The sequence below is a fragment of the Prionailurus bengalensis genome, chromosome D3 (genome assembly GCF_016509475.1).
Source record: "Prionailurus bengalensis isolate Pbe53 chromosome D3, Fcat_Pben_1.1_paternal_pri, whole genome shotgun sequence".
NCBI lineage: Eukaryota > Metazoa > Chordata > Mammalia > Carnivora > Felidae > Prionailurus > Prionailurus bengalensis.
Window position 1 is genome coordinate 67,122,250 of NC_057356.1, and position 15,862 is coordinate 67,138,111.

Sequence of the window (15,862 nt, forward strand, 5' to 3'; positions counted from 1 at the left end):
GCACAGTTGTAAATTTTACTTAAGGAGCACGTCAGATAACCACCCGCCCCTTTCCCCAAGAAGCGAAAGGAGGATAACTGAAGTAGGCGAAGCAAAAGAAAGTTTAGTACTATATACCCCAAAGTACATCTTCAAGCAACATGGTATAGCAATGGTTCTCCAGCAAATATAGTAAATGGATACTGAGCAGCTATAAAAAGTGGGTTCATTCCTTTTAGACAAAGGCTTGACCATCACAGTGACTAAGAAAGTCACAAATAAAAGTGCATAAGTAGCCATAGGTTCCATTAACTGAGGTTCTAAAATTAATGCTCATACAGGGGAAAAAGGTGGATGTTCCCAAAGTGCTAGTTTTGGCCATAAAGACTGTCCATGAGAACATCCATTTCCAAGAGCAACAGCAAAAAATGTGCCCAGATGTGTGAACCCTGTAGTGAATTTTAAAGTTTCCTAAGAACATTCTGATTCTTAGACATCTACATCAAGAAATGAATTCTACATCAAGTATACATTATAATGATTCTTGCAGATCTCTGTACTAGAAAGAAAATGATGTTTTTATGGCATTCTTTGTAATTAAATACCAAAAATTTACCAAGCTATTAAAAGTTTTTTAACAAGTTCAGTGTAACCTGATGCAATATTTACAACTACTTAGCTCGTCATAAATTCAAAGGCAAATTACACTGTTTAATGGTTGGACAAGAAATAAAAGACAAGATGAAAAATGAAAAATCTATGAAAAATGAAAAATTCAAGGAAAAAGATCGATCTCACTCTAGAGCAGATTTGCGGGTAAATTCTGATACAATTTATCTTAGGAAGTATGAGAACCAGTATGCCGTCTTCTTTTTGAAGCAGCAGTGAAAAGTTCACGTAAAAAAATGGACACACAAGTGAAGGTTTGTAACATTTTCCGTGTTGTTATTTCCCCCCATTTCTACCAACAGTCTTTGGAACACCCCCACTTAGATACCCCAAAGGCCCAATAGCCCCAACCTAAACTTACCACCTCCTGAACCCTAACTGGGAGTGTTCTGTCACATGTGCTCACATTAGAAATCTGGACATTTTCCTTGACTCACTGGTCTTCCTCACCCCCTTAACCCAACCGTCCATCAAGTCATGTCAACACTACCTAAATCTGCTTCTTCATTCCTATTGCCACCATCCCAGTTCAGACTACCATTATCACTTATCAAATAATCTCTGAAAGTGTGGCCAAATGTGTCAACTTTTCTTGATAGCCTAGATTGGCATTGGAGGAAGAATCACATGTACTGTTTTTGGAGCGTTAGCCTGGATGATATCTTCCTCAGAGAATAGCATCGTCAATGGAGAATCACAGAAATGGTAATAAAACATAAAACTGAAACTATGCCCCACGAGGTTAAAACGAGCAGAAAGTTTAAATCTTGTTTTTCAGAGAACTGTTGCCCCTTAATCAGCTATTTTGTCTTTTCAGATCCCACTAACAAATCCACTAGCTGTCTCTGCAGAAGCTTGGACTCAAGGTCATCTGATATGGTTCCAGTCTATGAACAAGCAAAGCCCTGCACTTCTTACTTAAGATAATGAGCCCAAGACCCCATTCAGTTTATACCAGCTCTCAGAGCATGCCCATAGCCCCTTCTTCTCTTTGCCCTAAGATAACCTCCTGATGTCAGGGGCTGAATTTTGCCTTATTCTGGGGTTAAATCTCCACCCCAAAGTGAACATGGGATATGTCACATATATGTTTGCTCAGTGATCACGCTCCATCTTTCCTCATGAATACTCATGTAAGTTTCCCTGCCCTTTTCATCAATATTTATGTAATCTCAACCCCTATGATTACAAAACACTTGTTCTCTACCTCTCTGGGGAGGCAGATTTGAGGTTTGTCCTCTGGTCTCCTCCTCCGGCTGCCTCTCGAATAAGCTTTCCTTGCTGCAAACCTGTATCTCAGTGATTGGCTTTGCTTCCCATCGAGCAGGTGGACTTGGGTTCCATTACAAAATTGCTAGCTTCAGAGTTGCAATTTTATTATGAATTTCTGCCCGAGGATATTGATTCTACAAACCAGAAAAACCCCAAAGATCATCACCACTTTTTAACATATTGATTATTTTTAAAAAACTAAGCAAATAGTAAGCAATGTGATTTAATGTTGATCTTGAAGTGATCTTGAAGATATCTATCGTCATGTACAATTTGGGTGGCCAGAAAGTAAAATATATCTATAACCTGACATGACAGAGAATAAGGAAGGGAAGAGAGTAGTATATGATCAGATGAAAAATAAATAGCTGAAGACTTACCGGAATGCTTGATTCAGAATTTGATAATGGAAATGTTCTGGTGCCAGTCCTATGACCACAGCGTTAGGATCGCTTGTTTGTATTCCTGGGAAAGGAAAAATATGTAATTGTTGACAAATGCAATTAACAGTAATGATACATTTTATAATAAAATAGTTTTAGTCAATCAAATACAAATTTTTAATGTAGCCATAATCTGAAATTTAAGAGGTTATCCTGCCCAATGTACTTTGGAAGTATAAATAATACTTAAAGAAAAGGGTCTTCTAGTGTTTTTGCATATTCCTTTTGCATGGTGTTACAGCTACTCAGTAACTAGAAGATCTCCACAGAAACTTGTAACTTCATGTTCTCGAACAAGTGACAATTTCTAACTTTAAAAAGCTTTGCTGATTACAATCAACAAGAACAGTCATGAGTCCTCTATGAGCTATCAGATCAATAGCAACTGATGAGGAACTGAAAGTCTAAGAGGCAAGGGAAATTAGACTTTCTAATTGACACAGTTGAGGCAAACACATTCGTGATAAATATGGAAGGTAGATTCTTTCTATAGTTTCCTACTGAAATGCCTAATTTAGTTTTAGTTCCACAAATATGAATTTATAATTAAAGCATGTTTAAGGCCTTGGTATCTGATAACAGAACTTCAGATATGAGAACCAAACGAGTACATTCACCATCACAATTAGTAAAAGACTGATTAAAGGTTCTGTGGATTATCCACATACCAATTCCTATTCGCCTTTCTCATTCCCTGTCTTGAACCATGTGCATCATCGAGTCCACCAAAATGTGAGGGGAAGAAATAGAAAGAGCAGATACCCAAGGTTTCCAATTTCCTCCTTACTGGTATCCCTGAATGTAGAGTAATTCAGAAATGGTAGTACACCATCCTCTGAGCATTGTTTGTCACTGCTTCTAGACCTTTGCAGTGGAAAAGCAAATAACGTGTATTTTTTAAGAGAACAAGGGAGTTGTTAATGATATTTTAAATTCAAAATTAGTAATACATAGCTTATTTGTTGTTATATTTGTATCTCTTTTCACTTACACATAAAATTTTGGGTACTACCAATATTAGCATGATTACTACTTTGCTTTAAACATAACAGTATCAAAAAAAATAACAAAATAAAAAATAAAAAAATAAAAAAAATAAACATAACAGTATCTGGGCGCCTGAGTGGCTCAGTCAGTTAAGCATCCAACTTTTGATTTCAGTTCAGGTCATGATCTCATGGTTCATAAGTTCAAGCCCCTCAATGGGCTCTGCAGGACAGCACAGAGCCTTTCTGGGATTCTCTCTCCCCCTCCCTCTCTGCCCCCACGCATGCTCTTTCTCTCTCAAAATAAATAAATATTTAAAAAAATAATAATAACAAGGGTGTCTGGGTGGTGCAGTTAGTTAAGCATCCAACTCTTGGTTTCAGCTCAGTCATGATCTCATGGTTTGGGAATTTGAGCCCCATACTGAGTTCTAAGCTGACCGCATGGAGCCTGCTTGGGATTCTCGCTCCGTCTCTCTCTGCCCCTTCCCCACTCTCTCTCTCTTTCTCAAAAATAAATAAAAATTAAAAAAAAAATAATCGTAGGGGCACCTGGGTGGCTTCAGTAGGTTAAGCATCCGACTTTGGCTCAGGTCATGATCTCACGGTTCATGAGTTCGAGCCCACGTCAGGCTCTGTGCTGACAGGTCAGAGCCTGGAGCCTGCTTCAGATTCTCTCCTGCTCTCTCTGCCCCTCCCCCAATCATACTACGTCTTTCGGATTCTCTCAAAAATAAACAAACATTAAAAACAAAATAATACTAGCCAACATTACTAATAACACTAAGGCTACTAAATGCAGTTTACAATTTCTTTGCACTTCTTTTATCCTTAGAATTTATCCCACTATGAACAAAGAGTAAAAATATTGTATTTTAAAGTCACTTGAAGTGCTTCTTTTCTCTAAGTGGGTACGAACTTGATTGCAGAGTTAAGTTTATTTGTTTCTATTTGATTTTAGTTTTCAGGGACTGGCTTCTTTTTGAACTGTCTTTTAAATATACAAAATATATATACAGTTCCAAAGGGAAAGCTATATAACAAGATACTTGTAGAGCAGTCTTGTCTCTTAATCCCTTTCTCCCTCCCTCCCCCTTTAGGTAACCAGTTTTCCATTTCCTATTTATCCTTCTTTAGCTTCCTTTCACAAATATGAAATATATATACATATATACATATGTATACATATATACACACATATATACATATATTTGTTTCATATATACATATGTATGTGTGTGTGTATACATATATATCCATTTCCCTCTCATTTTCTTACACAGAAAATACATCAGATTTTCTATACCTTACTTTTTTCACTTAATATATCCTATGAAGGCTACTCCTTATCAGGAGATAGAATTTGCCCTTATTTTTTAGGCATTCCATTTTTTGTGGACATATCATAAATTTAACCAATGAGCCCCTTCTAATAACATTTGGGTTGTTTCCAATCTTTTGTTATTTTAAAAATTTTTTTTTTTTTCAACGTTTTATTTTATTTTTGGGACAGAGAGAGACAGAGCATGAATGGGGGAGGGGCACAGAGAGAGGGAGACACAGAATCAGAAACAGGCTCCAGGCTCTGAGCCATCAGCCCAGAGCCCGACGCGGGGCTCGAACTCACGGACCGCGAGATCGTGACCTGGCTGAAGTCGGATGCCCAACCGACTGCGCCACCCAGGCGCCCCATCTTTTGTTATTTTAAATAAGGCCAAAATGAACAACTTTGATTGTAGGTCATTGTGTATTTTTGTAACTATCTCTTAGGGGCAGATTCCTACAAAGGGCAGTTCTGCCTCAGATGTGATTTTGCTAGCTATTGCCAAATTCCTCTCCATAGAAGGTATACCATTTTATATTCCTGCCAGCATTCAGATCCTTTTAATAAATGTATTTTTAAAAAATGTTTACTTACGTATTTTGAGAGACTTCAAAATACATAAGTATTTAAGAGACAGAGAATCCCAAGAAGGCTCTACACGGTCAGCACAGAGCCCAATGCAGGGCTCTAACTCATGAACCGTGAAATCACAACCTCAGCCGAAATCAAGAGTTGAACACTTCGCTTGAGCCACCCAGGCACCCCAATAAATGTATTTTCTATTTAATTCAGCCAAAGTTGGCTTCTGTTTCTTATAAATAATAACTGTTTGATACACTGGTCTGTCTCCTGATGGGACAAGTTTTGAGATTTAGCCTAACTATATATGCATGCTGAATTTCCCTAATCATTATCTGTAAAGCCATCATATGGTTTTATAATGAGGTATTTATATACCCATTTTTCTATACTGTGTCATTTCACTCTGAGTATCATTTATAAAAAGAAGGAATGTGATAAAGCTTCATAAAACCAGGATATTTTCCCAGAGTCTGTTAAGTTTTCCAACGAAAAAAGTTTAATCTTCTAAAAACTTCACTATACAGAATGAGATCAATTTTTTTCACAATATTATTAAGATTTATTCATCAGTCTCAAAAACCATGCCCATCATAAATATAAATTCCCCATAATCAATCATTTTTAAGTGGAATCAGATTAGTTCTATTAACACAAATTGAAATAAAATGTAAGATTCCAATATCTATCTTTAAGTAAGTAGATCTTGAGTTTATCTCATTTAATCAAATTAATAGGGTGGCTCCTGAATTGAGGATTATAATATGCAAAATGATTTTGACCTGTGGTTTTTCAAACTGTGGGCCATGATCCATTTAGCAGATTGTGAAACTAATCTGGAGGGTTCTAAGCAGCATCAAATTCAAACAAACAAGTAAACCAAACAGAAAACAAAGGACACCTTATAGAGTAAGCATTGTTTAACATACATAAACACAAACATAGATGTACTGGGTTACTACATATCGTATTATTGTGGAGTGTGTCAAAACAGGTTTGAGAAACATGAATTTAGATTCAAACTTTTGACCATTTCAATAATAATAATAATAAGAGGAAGTCTGGGGAAAAACAAACACTTGTAAAAGTCCAGTTTTAAGACTGATTTATAAGCAAATATGAAGAACCAATTTCTGTATCTTTCCAAATTTCCTGTACCTTTGAAATCAGGTAGTGCCCGGTCATCTATTAGCAGCATGGGTCGAACCTGTTTCTGCTCTACTAAATTTCTGGCTGCAGTCAGAGAAGTGAATATTTCATCTTCAGAGATATCAAACTCCAATTTTTTCAACCTTTCCAATAGGTCTTGCTTGCTCTCTTTGGTTGTATTGGTCACAAACCTAACCATTACAGAAGTACCACGTAACCTGGGAAAGCAAAATTCAGATGTCAATAGGCAGCTTTTACATTCTAGCCCCATACAACCTAATTTGGTAGCACTTGCCAAAGGTCAGAAAATGAACGGTAAGTCACCAAGTAAATGTTTTTATGGCAGATAAGCTTTTCTGTAATCTACCTAGATTTTTTTTTTTTTTGAGAGAGAGAGAGAGAATGAGATGGGTGGAGGGGGGTGGATGGAATGGGGGGTAGAGAGAGAGAGAGAGAGAGACGGGGAGGAAGAGAGGAAGAGACAGAGAGAGAGAGAGAGAGAGAGAGACAGAGACAGAGACAGAGAGAGACAGAGAGAGAATCTTAAGCAAGCTCCATGCTCAGCACAGGGCTCAATCTCACAACACTAGAATCATGACCTGAACCAAAATCCAGAGTTTGACATTCAACCAACTGAGCCCCTCAGGCGCCCCTCTCCCCAGAGACGTCCTATGGACTGCTTAATCTCCAAAGGCTGCAAAGTCAAATTGTAAAAGCTATGTTTACCTTTTTGAGGGCCTTCAATAACTAAGTTTTACCACAGGGTTTTAGTAAAGAAGTGAAAAAAAAACAAAGCTCTGTAACTACTATACTCTCAGATTATGAGAGATAAAGTTATTGTAGAGATTGTGTACCAGTGCAAATTTCTCTCAAAGACGGGACAATAGGGGCCAGCAGAAGTTCGATGACTGCTCTGCTTTGCACAGCTGGGTGCCAGCAGAGCTCAGATGAGACAGAACTCTGATCCATGTTCTGGTACAGCTTCTGATCTACACTAAGAGAACAGGGAATACCTCAGAATGTTTTTTCCTCCTTCCTAGTCAATTAGAGACTGGAAGACCCCCATGTGTTACTAAGTTAAGAAACAGAAACTATCTAGAATGCTCAAAGACATATTCCAGTTTTACACACTGAAATGTGTTTTCCCCTTGAACTGTCTACATACAGGATTGTTTTGATTCCATGATCTGTTTTTGGAACCTAAACTGGCAATCAGGTACCAGAAAGAGAATTCATGAAAGCTTTCTTTAAAAATAAAAATTATTTTCTTGGTCCTACGGTATTCTATTTTATTTTTTAAAGTTTACTTATTTATTTTGAGAGAGAGAGAGAGAGAGAAAGAGAGAACCCCAAGCAGGCTCTGCATTGTTAGCACAGAGCTTGACACGGGGCTTGAACTCATGACTGTGAGATCATGACCTGAGCAGAAATCAAGAGTCAGACCCTTAACTGACTGAGCCACCCAGGTGCTGCAGCTCTACAATATTTTAATCTAAAAATAATTTTAATTTAGCAAAATTTTAAAATTTTATATTAATACCCTGTTGCTTTTTATTTTATGCCTATCTTGAGTGGACATAAAATGTAATAGCACTAACCACAATTAAAAAAAATTTTTTAATGTTTATTTTTGAGAGAGATAGAGCACGAGCAGGGGAGGGGCAGAGAGAGAAGGAGACACAGAATCTGAAGCAGGCTCCAGGCTCTGAGCTGTCAGCACAGAGCCCGACGTGGGGCTCGAACTCACAGACCACAAGATCATGACCTGAGCTGAAGTTGGATGCTCAGCCAACCAAGCCACCCAGGCGCCCCAGTACTAACAATTTAAAAGAAGCAAGCATATAAGTCAGAAAAAATCTTTTTAAGTATTCACCCAAAGAACATTAAATAAATCTGCATGATTAAACGGTTCACTGTAATCATGATTAACTGTATAATATCTGTGTGATAGCTCTTCTGAAAAACATATTAAACTTATCTCTCAAAAGAAACTGATTACTTCAACATAACTATTATTAACATAATTAAAAATGAACAAGTTCAAGTTGTGAAATTACATCACTTTTAACGAGGATTTTTAAAAACTTGTCTTTTTACTAGTCCCTCAACTTCCCTTAGTCTGTTTGTTTCCATAGAAACCAAAACCAGGGGTGCCTAGGTGGTTCAGTCAGTTGAGTGTCTGACTTTTGATTTCGGCTCAGGTCATGATCCCAGGGTCATGGGATCAAACATGAAGCCTGCTTGGGATTCTCTCTCTCCCTCTACCTCTCTCCCCAGCTCACCTTCTCTTTCTCTCTAAAATTGAAAGAAAGAAAGAAAGAAAGAAAGAAAGAAAGAAAGAAAGAAAGAAAGAAAGAAAGAAAGAAAGGAAAGGAAAAGAAAAGAAAAGAAAAGAAAAGAAAAGAAAAGAAAAGAAAAGAAAAGAAAAGGAGAGAGAGGAAGGTAGGGAGGGAGGGAGGAAGGAAGAAACCAAAACCAGAAGTGACACAGTACAGTGATTTCTTTGGGATGGAAACCCCCCAGTGCCAGTAAGAGAACAACTTGTAGGCTCCTGTCCCCCCAGACTGGCAGGCTTACAGTTTATGAGCTACTTAGAGATGTCACTCATTGTTCACCAGAAAGAAAAAGATTTTGCTTTCAATCCAGAGTAGAAAGCTCATCATTATGGCAGTAAAAGCTCTTGGCTTTGATCACGTTGCCCATGTAAAATGAACATCATGACTTTAACTAAACTGATAGACTCCAACTGAACCCTAACAGATTATACCAGGCTCTTCATGTCTGGTGTTTCCCCAGATGGAAAATAAGCTCCTTGAGAATACAAAATCCATGTCAATCTTTTGCTCTAATACCTGGCACTGTGACACTAGTCACTAGATTTTTTGAATAACAGCACATTCTTGAATATTTTAAGGTTGGAAATTGTAAGCACCACATGCTAAGTACTGCTGATTTTTGAAAACTTCCCTAAATTATTTTAAAAGGAAGGTACTTAGCATTATTAGCTCTGTCATATGGCGGAATATTTTTTTTCAGAACTCAGAAGCAAACATTCACATTCAGTTCACTCTAACAAGCTTTTACCATAGTCTCAACTTATATCTAGACTTGTGTTAAATACCGTGGTTGATACATCAGAAATAGAAGATAGTCTCTAACCTTTGAAAGCATTAAATTAGTTGATGGAAATAAATATAAAACTTCAAGTCTTGGGGCACTGGGTAGCTCAGTCGGTTAAGTGTCCGACTTCAGCTCAGGTCATGATCTCATGGTCCGTGGGTTCGAGCCCCATGTTGGGCTCTGTGCTGACAGCTCAGAGCCTGGAGCCTGCTTCGGATTCTGTGTCTCCCTTTCTCTCTGCCCCCTCCCGCTCATGCTCTGTCTCTCTCTCTCTCTCTCTCTCTCTCTCTCTCTCTCTCTCTCTCAAAAATAAGTAAATGGTAAAAAAAAAAAAAAATAAAATTAAAAAAAAAACTTCAAGTCTCTTAACTAAATGTTACTTGATGAGCTGCACACTCAATGCAAGGTCTTGGGTGAAGGGGGAGCGGGCAGAACTACGCCTCTGTGTATGTGTGTGTGTTTCACTTTGTGATTCCAGAATTCATTTGTGATTTTTCCAATGCTATTTATTCCAGATTATTTAGAATCTTGAGTTTTCATTCCCAAATTTACATTACTGACTTAGATAAAGCCACACATACACAAAGAACAAAAAGACTAGATTGAAAGGCCAAACCTAATAAAGGTTTAGAACACAAACGTTTGGAGGCCATTATAGTGCATACATCTTCTAGCTAAACCCAAGGCAGTTCCTGTATATCTGGTAAGCTGGGAAAGTGCCATCTTAAGGCCATCCATTTAGCTAATGATCTGCCTTGGTAAAATGGCACTTACAAACATATTTGTCAGCTGAACCTGGAGAATAGCTTGCCTTTTAAGAGCTTCCTGTGCGCCTGGCACAGCTGCATCTTCAATGTGAAGTGTGCCATTGAGATCCACCAAAACAGCTTTTAATGCACGGCGTGCTGCCATCTTTCATTCCCTAGGAGAGAGCAAATGAAATTAAAAATACAGTTTAGGAAACAATGGACAATTAAAAACTGGTAAGTCTTCAAAAATATCATTTATATCCAGAAAGATACTGCTTAGTGTTACGCTGCTGCTCCTCTGGAAGAAAATGTGTTTTTAAAAATCCAAAATCCAAAATCCAAAATTTGGTCCATAGACTTTTACAATGGTTAGGTTTTTTGTTTTTGTTTTTTTTTAATCTTGAATTAAAACCATAGGAAGGGGAATGCTAAAAGAGAAGTTACTATTTACTTTCAGATTTCTTACATTAACTTTTTGGTGGAACAATTCATTCATTTATTTTTAAATATGAGCAAATGTACTCTGAGAATGAGTGGATGGAAGCCCTAAATCACTGGCAAAATCTTTCTCATCTTTTGTTATATACAGTGAAAATGTTCTAATCGCCCATCTCCACCATTATATTCTGATACACCTATGTGGTCAAGGAGCTACCAGTATTTACAGATTACTGAAGAGGAAATTTCAAGTTAGTTTAGTAATTTTAGTCAGGAGATGTTTTCCTTACCTTAACCACATCCAACTTTCCTTTTGTGTATTTTCCCCTTTAATTTGTTTATTATGAGCTACATCATTTACACAGAGGAGCATGAAAGAGATGCATGGTTCAAAAATAACAGAGTAGAGGGGCACCTGGGTGGCTCAGTTAGCTGAGTGTCTGACTCTTGGTTTCGGCTCAGCTCATGATTCTTAGGTTCGAGCCCCATGTGAGGTTGTGCGCTGGCAGCACGGGGCCTGCTTGGGATTCTCTCTTCATCTTTCTCTGCCCCATCCCTGCTCATGCTCTCTCTCAAAATAAATTAAAAAAACTTAAAAAAAAAAAAAAAGAGGAAGCTGAAGAAAAGAGGATGGGACTTCATTTTTAGTTTTCTTAAGCATATTCATTTTTTCTTCCTTTTTGTTTTTATAATAAAACAATAATATAATATTTCACACGTGCAAACAAGTATCAAAGATATCACCCTAAAAATTCCCTGTGGATCCCCTTTGTAGTCAACTGTTCTCCCCTCCACTAACTCCTGGCAACCACTAATATTTTCTGTGGTTCTGTCTTTTTCAGAATGTCATATGAATACAATCATATAACATGCAGCCTTTTGGGGTGGGTTTCTTTTACTTAGCAAAATGCATTTCAGATCCACCCATGCCTTTGCCAGGATCAATACAGTTTATTCCTCATTGCTGAATAGCATCCCATAATGTGAATATACCACAACTTATCCATTCTCCTGCTGAATTCCACCTCAGTATTTCCGATTTTCAGTGATCATGAATACAGCAGTTATAAACGTTCAGGCACAGGTTTTTGTGTTAATGTAAGTTTCCAATTCATTTAGGTAAATAAATATCTAGGAGTGTGATGCTGGATTCTATGGTAAGCCCAAGTTTCATCTTTAAGGAATGTAGCCAATAAAGATATTTAAAAGAATATGCTACTGGCTCTGAAACCAATTCCAAAAAAAAAAAAAAGAGTTCCAAATATATCTTGAACAATGGCAGAAACTTGTAGTCTCCCACGTTGCCTACTTTGAAAAGTAAATACATATTTGTGGATGAATAAACTCTGGTATGCTTATTTAGAAAAAAATATTCTTGGATTTGGGTTTCCAATAACACAGCTGGCAACACTCCAAATGAAACCTAACAATACTAGATTAAAATATATACACACAACCCTTGAAAAACCTGGGGGTTAGGGATGCTGACTCCTGCACAGTCAGAAATACAGGTATAATTTTTGACTCCCCCCAAACTTAACTACTAATAGCCTACTGTCAACTGGAAGCCTTACTGACAACATAAAAATTGACTAATACACATTTTGTATGTTGTATGTATTATATGCTATATTTTTACAATAAAGTAAACTAGAGAAAAGAAAATGTTATTAAGAAAAATCAAAAGGGGGGGTGACTGGGTTGGTCAGTCGGTTAAGCATCTGACTCTTGATTTCAGCTCAGATCACGATCTCACGGTTTGTGAGATTGCGCCCCATGTCAGGCTCCGTGCTGAGTGTGGAGCCTGCTTAAGATTCTCTCTTCTTTCTCTGCTCTCCCACTCTGCTCGCACACATGTGTGTGCACGCTCTCTCTCAAAAATAAACATTTAAAAAATTAAAAAAAAGAAAGTTATATAGAAAATACTTTTCCATTATTATACTGTATTTATTGAAAAAAATCCCCATATAAGTAGACCGGCACAGTTCAAACCCGTGTTGTTCAAGAGTGTATACATGTATGTATATATATGTGTGTGTGTGTATAAGCTTCAAGAAGCAAGGAAGAAAATAAGGAATTCTCAGATCTAAATAAAAGCAAGAAACCAGAAGGTGAGCAAAACACCATTTTGGCCCTAGAGCATCTGCCCACACTAGGCTACCTTGATTTCCCCCTCCCTTGGCTCCTTCAGGGTATAAAAGATAAAACTCAGAATCCACCTGAAGAGATAGACCCTCTCAATCTAAAAGCAGAGTCTTCACTATAAGGATGAACCAGAAGTAAACCATCACTGGCACTCCACCCCACATCATCTCAGTCAGCTACAAGAGTATCAGCTGCTATGAAACTTGGCCCAGAGAGTGAAAGGAAGAAAGTGCTACAGCCAGCCCTGGACCATCAGCCAGCCCTGGACCCAGCCTACAGACATTATCTAAAGACAAGTCCTCAGAGAACCTTCAAGATTTTAATTAGGATGACCTTGACTAGCAGGTGCCTGGCTGAAGCAAATGCAAAACCTCCCCAAATATTACTTTCAGCCCAAACAACAGAGAAATCCCATAAATAAAATAAAATAAAATTCTAAGCATAATGAGCAAGTTGCCTACAGAAACAAGGACCAGAAGGAAGAACGTCCAGAAACAACAATGCACAGAGCAGTCGTATAAGGACTCCTGTGATAATGTAATTATCAGTCACTGGATATGCCTATGTGTTTAAAGAATAAAAGCCAAGATTGAAAATCTGTGCAAAAAACCACGAAGAACTACCAATGTACAGATTCAGAAAGCCCAAAGCATTCCCGCAAACTAAATACAAAGAAGTCCATACCTAAACCGCGTACACTGAAGGCAAAGAAAGGATGTTGAAGGCAGCCAAGGGAAAAGACACATTACTTTCAAAGGTGCAGCAGACTGACAGCTGACTTCACACTTGACACAATGCCAGCCAAAACACATTAGAATAAGATTTTCAATGTGCTGAGAGAATGTAACTGTCAACATAGTAATATATAAAACACCTCACGACTAAGTTGGGTTTATCCTACTACTGCTTGGTTTAAATTAGAAAACCGATTCCTGTTTACCACGTTAATAGATGACAGAAGTAAAATGATGTTTGATCATGTCAATTCTTGCAGAAAAAGCATTTGATAACATTCAGTATCTATACACACTAAAATACTCTAAGCAACATAAAAATGGAAGGGAACTTCTTTTAGCTGGTAAAGACTATCCACAAAAAGCCTATAGCCAACATTAGACTCACCAGTAACACACCGGAAACATTTTCTTTGAGATAGGAATAACACAAGGAATAACCACCACTTCCATTTAACAGTGTAAATAATACCCTAGATAGAGCAGTTAAAGCAAGAAAAACAAGGTATAAGAATTGGAAAAGAGCAAACTATTATTCAGATATGATTCTATACATAAAAATTCAAGATTTTAAAACAGTAGGAAAGTACAGCAATTAATATTAAAAATCACTATCATTTCTATGGCACCAACGAATAATTAGAAAACTGATTTAAAAATGTTACTTGCAATAGTAGCATAAAATATTAGGTTACCAGGAAAAGTCTAACCAAAGATGTCAACTTTCTTATGGCAAAATTTTAAAACGTCAATGAAAGACACAAAGAAGACCTAAACATACAGAGACACCATTTTCATGGATTAGAACACCCAATGTTGTAAAGAGGTCAGTTTTCCCTATAATGATCTATAGACTCAGTGCAATTCGAATCACTATCTCAAAAGGTGTTTTGTGGAACTTGATAAGCTGGTTCTCAAAGCTACACATCAGTGCGAATGGCCAAAGATAGTCAAGATACTTCAGCCAAGACTGAAGAAGGAAAAGAGGGTGGTACCCTGCTTTACCTAATATCTGGATTTGATTAATGTGGTCTTGTAATTAACTAAGATCTTGTGGTATTAGCACATAATGAGACAAACTGATCACTGGAACAGGAAAAGATTCCCCACTCCATGTGTAGAAACCTGATACAAAAGAGGTAATTTCAGATTAGTGAAGAAAGAATGAGGTGTTAGAAAACTGAATAACCACAGGAGAAAAAATTAAGTTGCACTCCCATATTACACCACACACAATTTTTTCCCAGGTAGATTAAACAACCACATGTTAAAGGCAAAACTGTGAAACGTTTAGATAGGAGAATATCTTCACGACTTGAGGATAGGAAGGGCTTTTTTAAGATATAAAAAGCACAGACCATAAAGGAAAAGGCAGATAAATTCAATTTCTGGAAGAGAGAATTTTTAAAAGTACTGGAAAGAGAGTAATAATATACAGAGTGAGTGAAAAACAAATTTCCAACACATGTGAAAAAGAACCAGAATCCAGGAAATATAAACTTTTTAAGTATTAAGACAAACAACCTAGTAGAAAAATGGCGTAGAATCTCAACATATCCTTTACAAAAGAGCAAATCTGAATAGCAAACAAATGAAGATGTTCAACCCTCATTAGTAATCAGGGAAATACAAATTTAAAGCAGAATGAGATCACTGCAAACAAGAGATTGGCAAGGTTTAAAAGTCTGAAGATACAAAAAGATTTTCAACAGGAACTCCCATATGCTGCTAGTGAGCCAATAAACCAGTATAATCATTTTGGAAACCAGTTTGGAATCACCATACTCTACCACCCAACAATTCCACTCCCAGATATTATATCCTGGAAAGATTCTTTCCTTCTGTACCATTAGACTTGAACAAAAATGTCCATAGCAGCACGGTTTGTTAGGAGCCAGAAACTGGAAACAAACAATTCAAATGTCTATCAATAGCAGAACGGGCAAAGAAATAGTGGTATATTCATACCCAGAATACAAGCACTGGAAATGAACAAACTACAGTTATGTGAATCATCCTAGATAACTCTCAGAAATTTACTAGAGTGCAAGAAGCAAGTCACGGAAGAATATCTTCAGTATGGTTTCATATTTTAGCATTCAGAAATAGGTATGCATACAAAGGTGTAAAGAGAAGCAAAGGAATGATTATCACAAGAATCCGGAGAGTGATTTCTTCAGGGGACAGAGAGGAGCTGCAAACTAGGAGCACAAAGGGAGCCTCTAGAGTCTTCTTGACCTAGATGGTGAGTATGTGGGTGTTTTTAATTTTATTA

The 15,862-nt window shown here is 37.3% G+C and overlaps 1 protein-coding gene across 4 annotated transcripts in view; it reads right to left on the bottom strand.

Annotated features, from left to right (window-relative positions):
• HDHD2 (haloacid dehalogenase like hydrolase domain containing 2) overlaps positions 1–15,862 on the bottom strand; it is a 36,560-nt gene that overhangs the window by 17,420 nt on the left and 3,278 nt on the right. For all 4 annotated transcript variants that reach the window (XM_043558750.1, XM_043558751.1, XM_043558753.1 and 1 more), the window contains exons 2-4: positions 10,333–10,443; positions 6,411–6,619; positions 2,301–2,385 (exon numbers count right to left, since the gene is read on the bottom strand). In XM_043558750.1, the coding sequence (XP_043414685.1) occupies positions 2,301–2,385; positions 6,411–6,619; positions 10,333–10,433 (395 nt within the window). In that variant the 5' untranslated portion in view covers positions 10,434–10,443. The remainder of the gene's footprint in view (positions 1–2,300; positions 2,386–6,410; positions 6,620–10,332; positions 10,444–15,862) is intronic.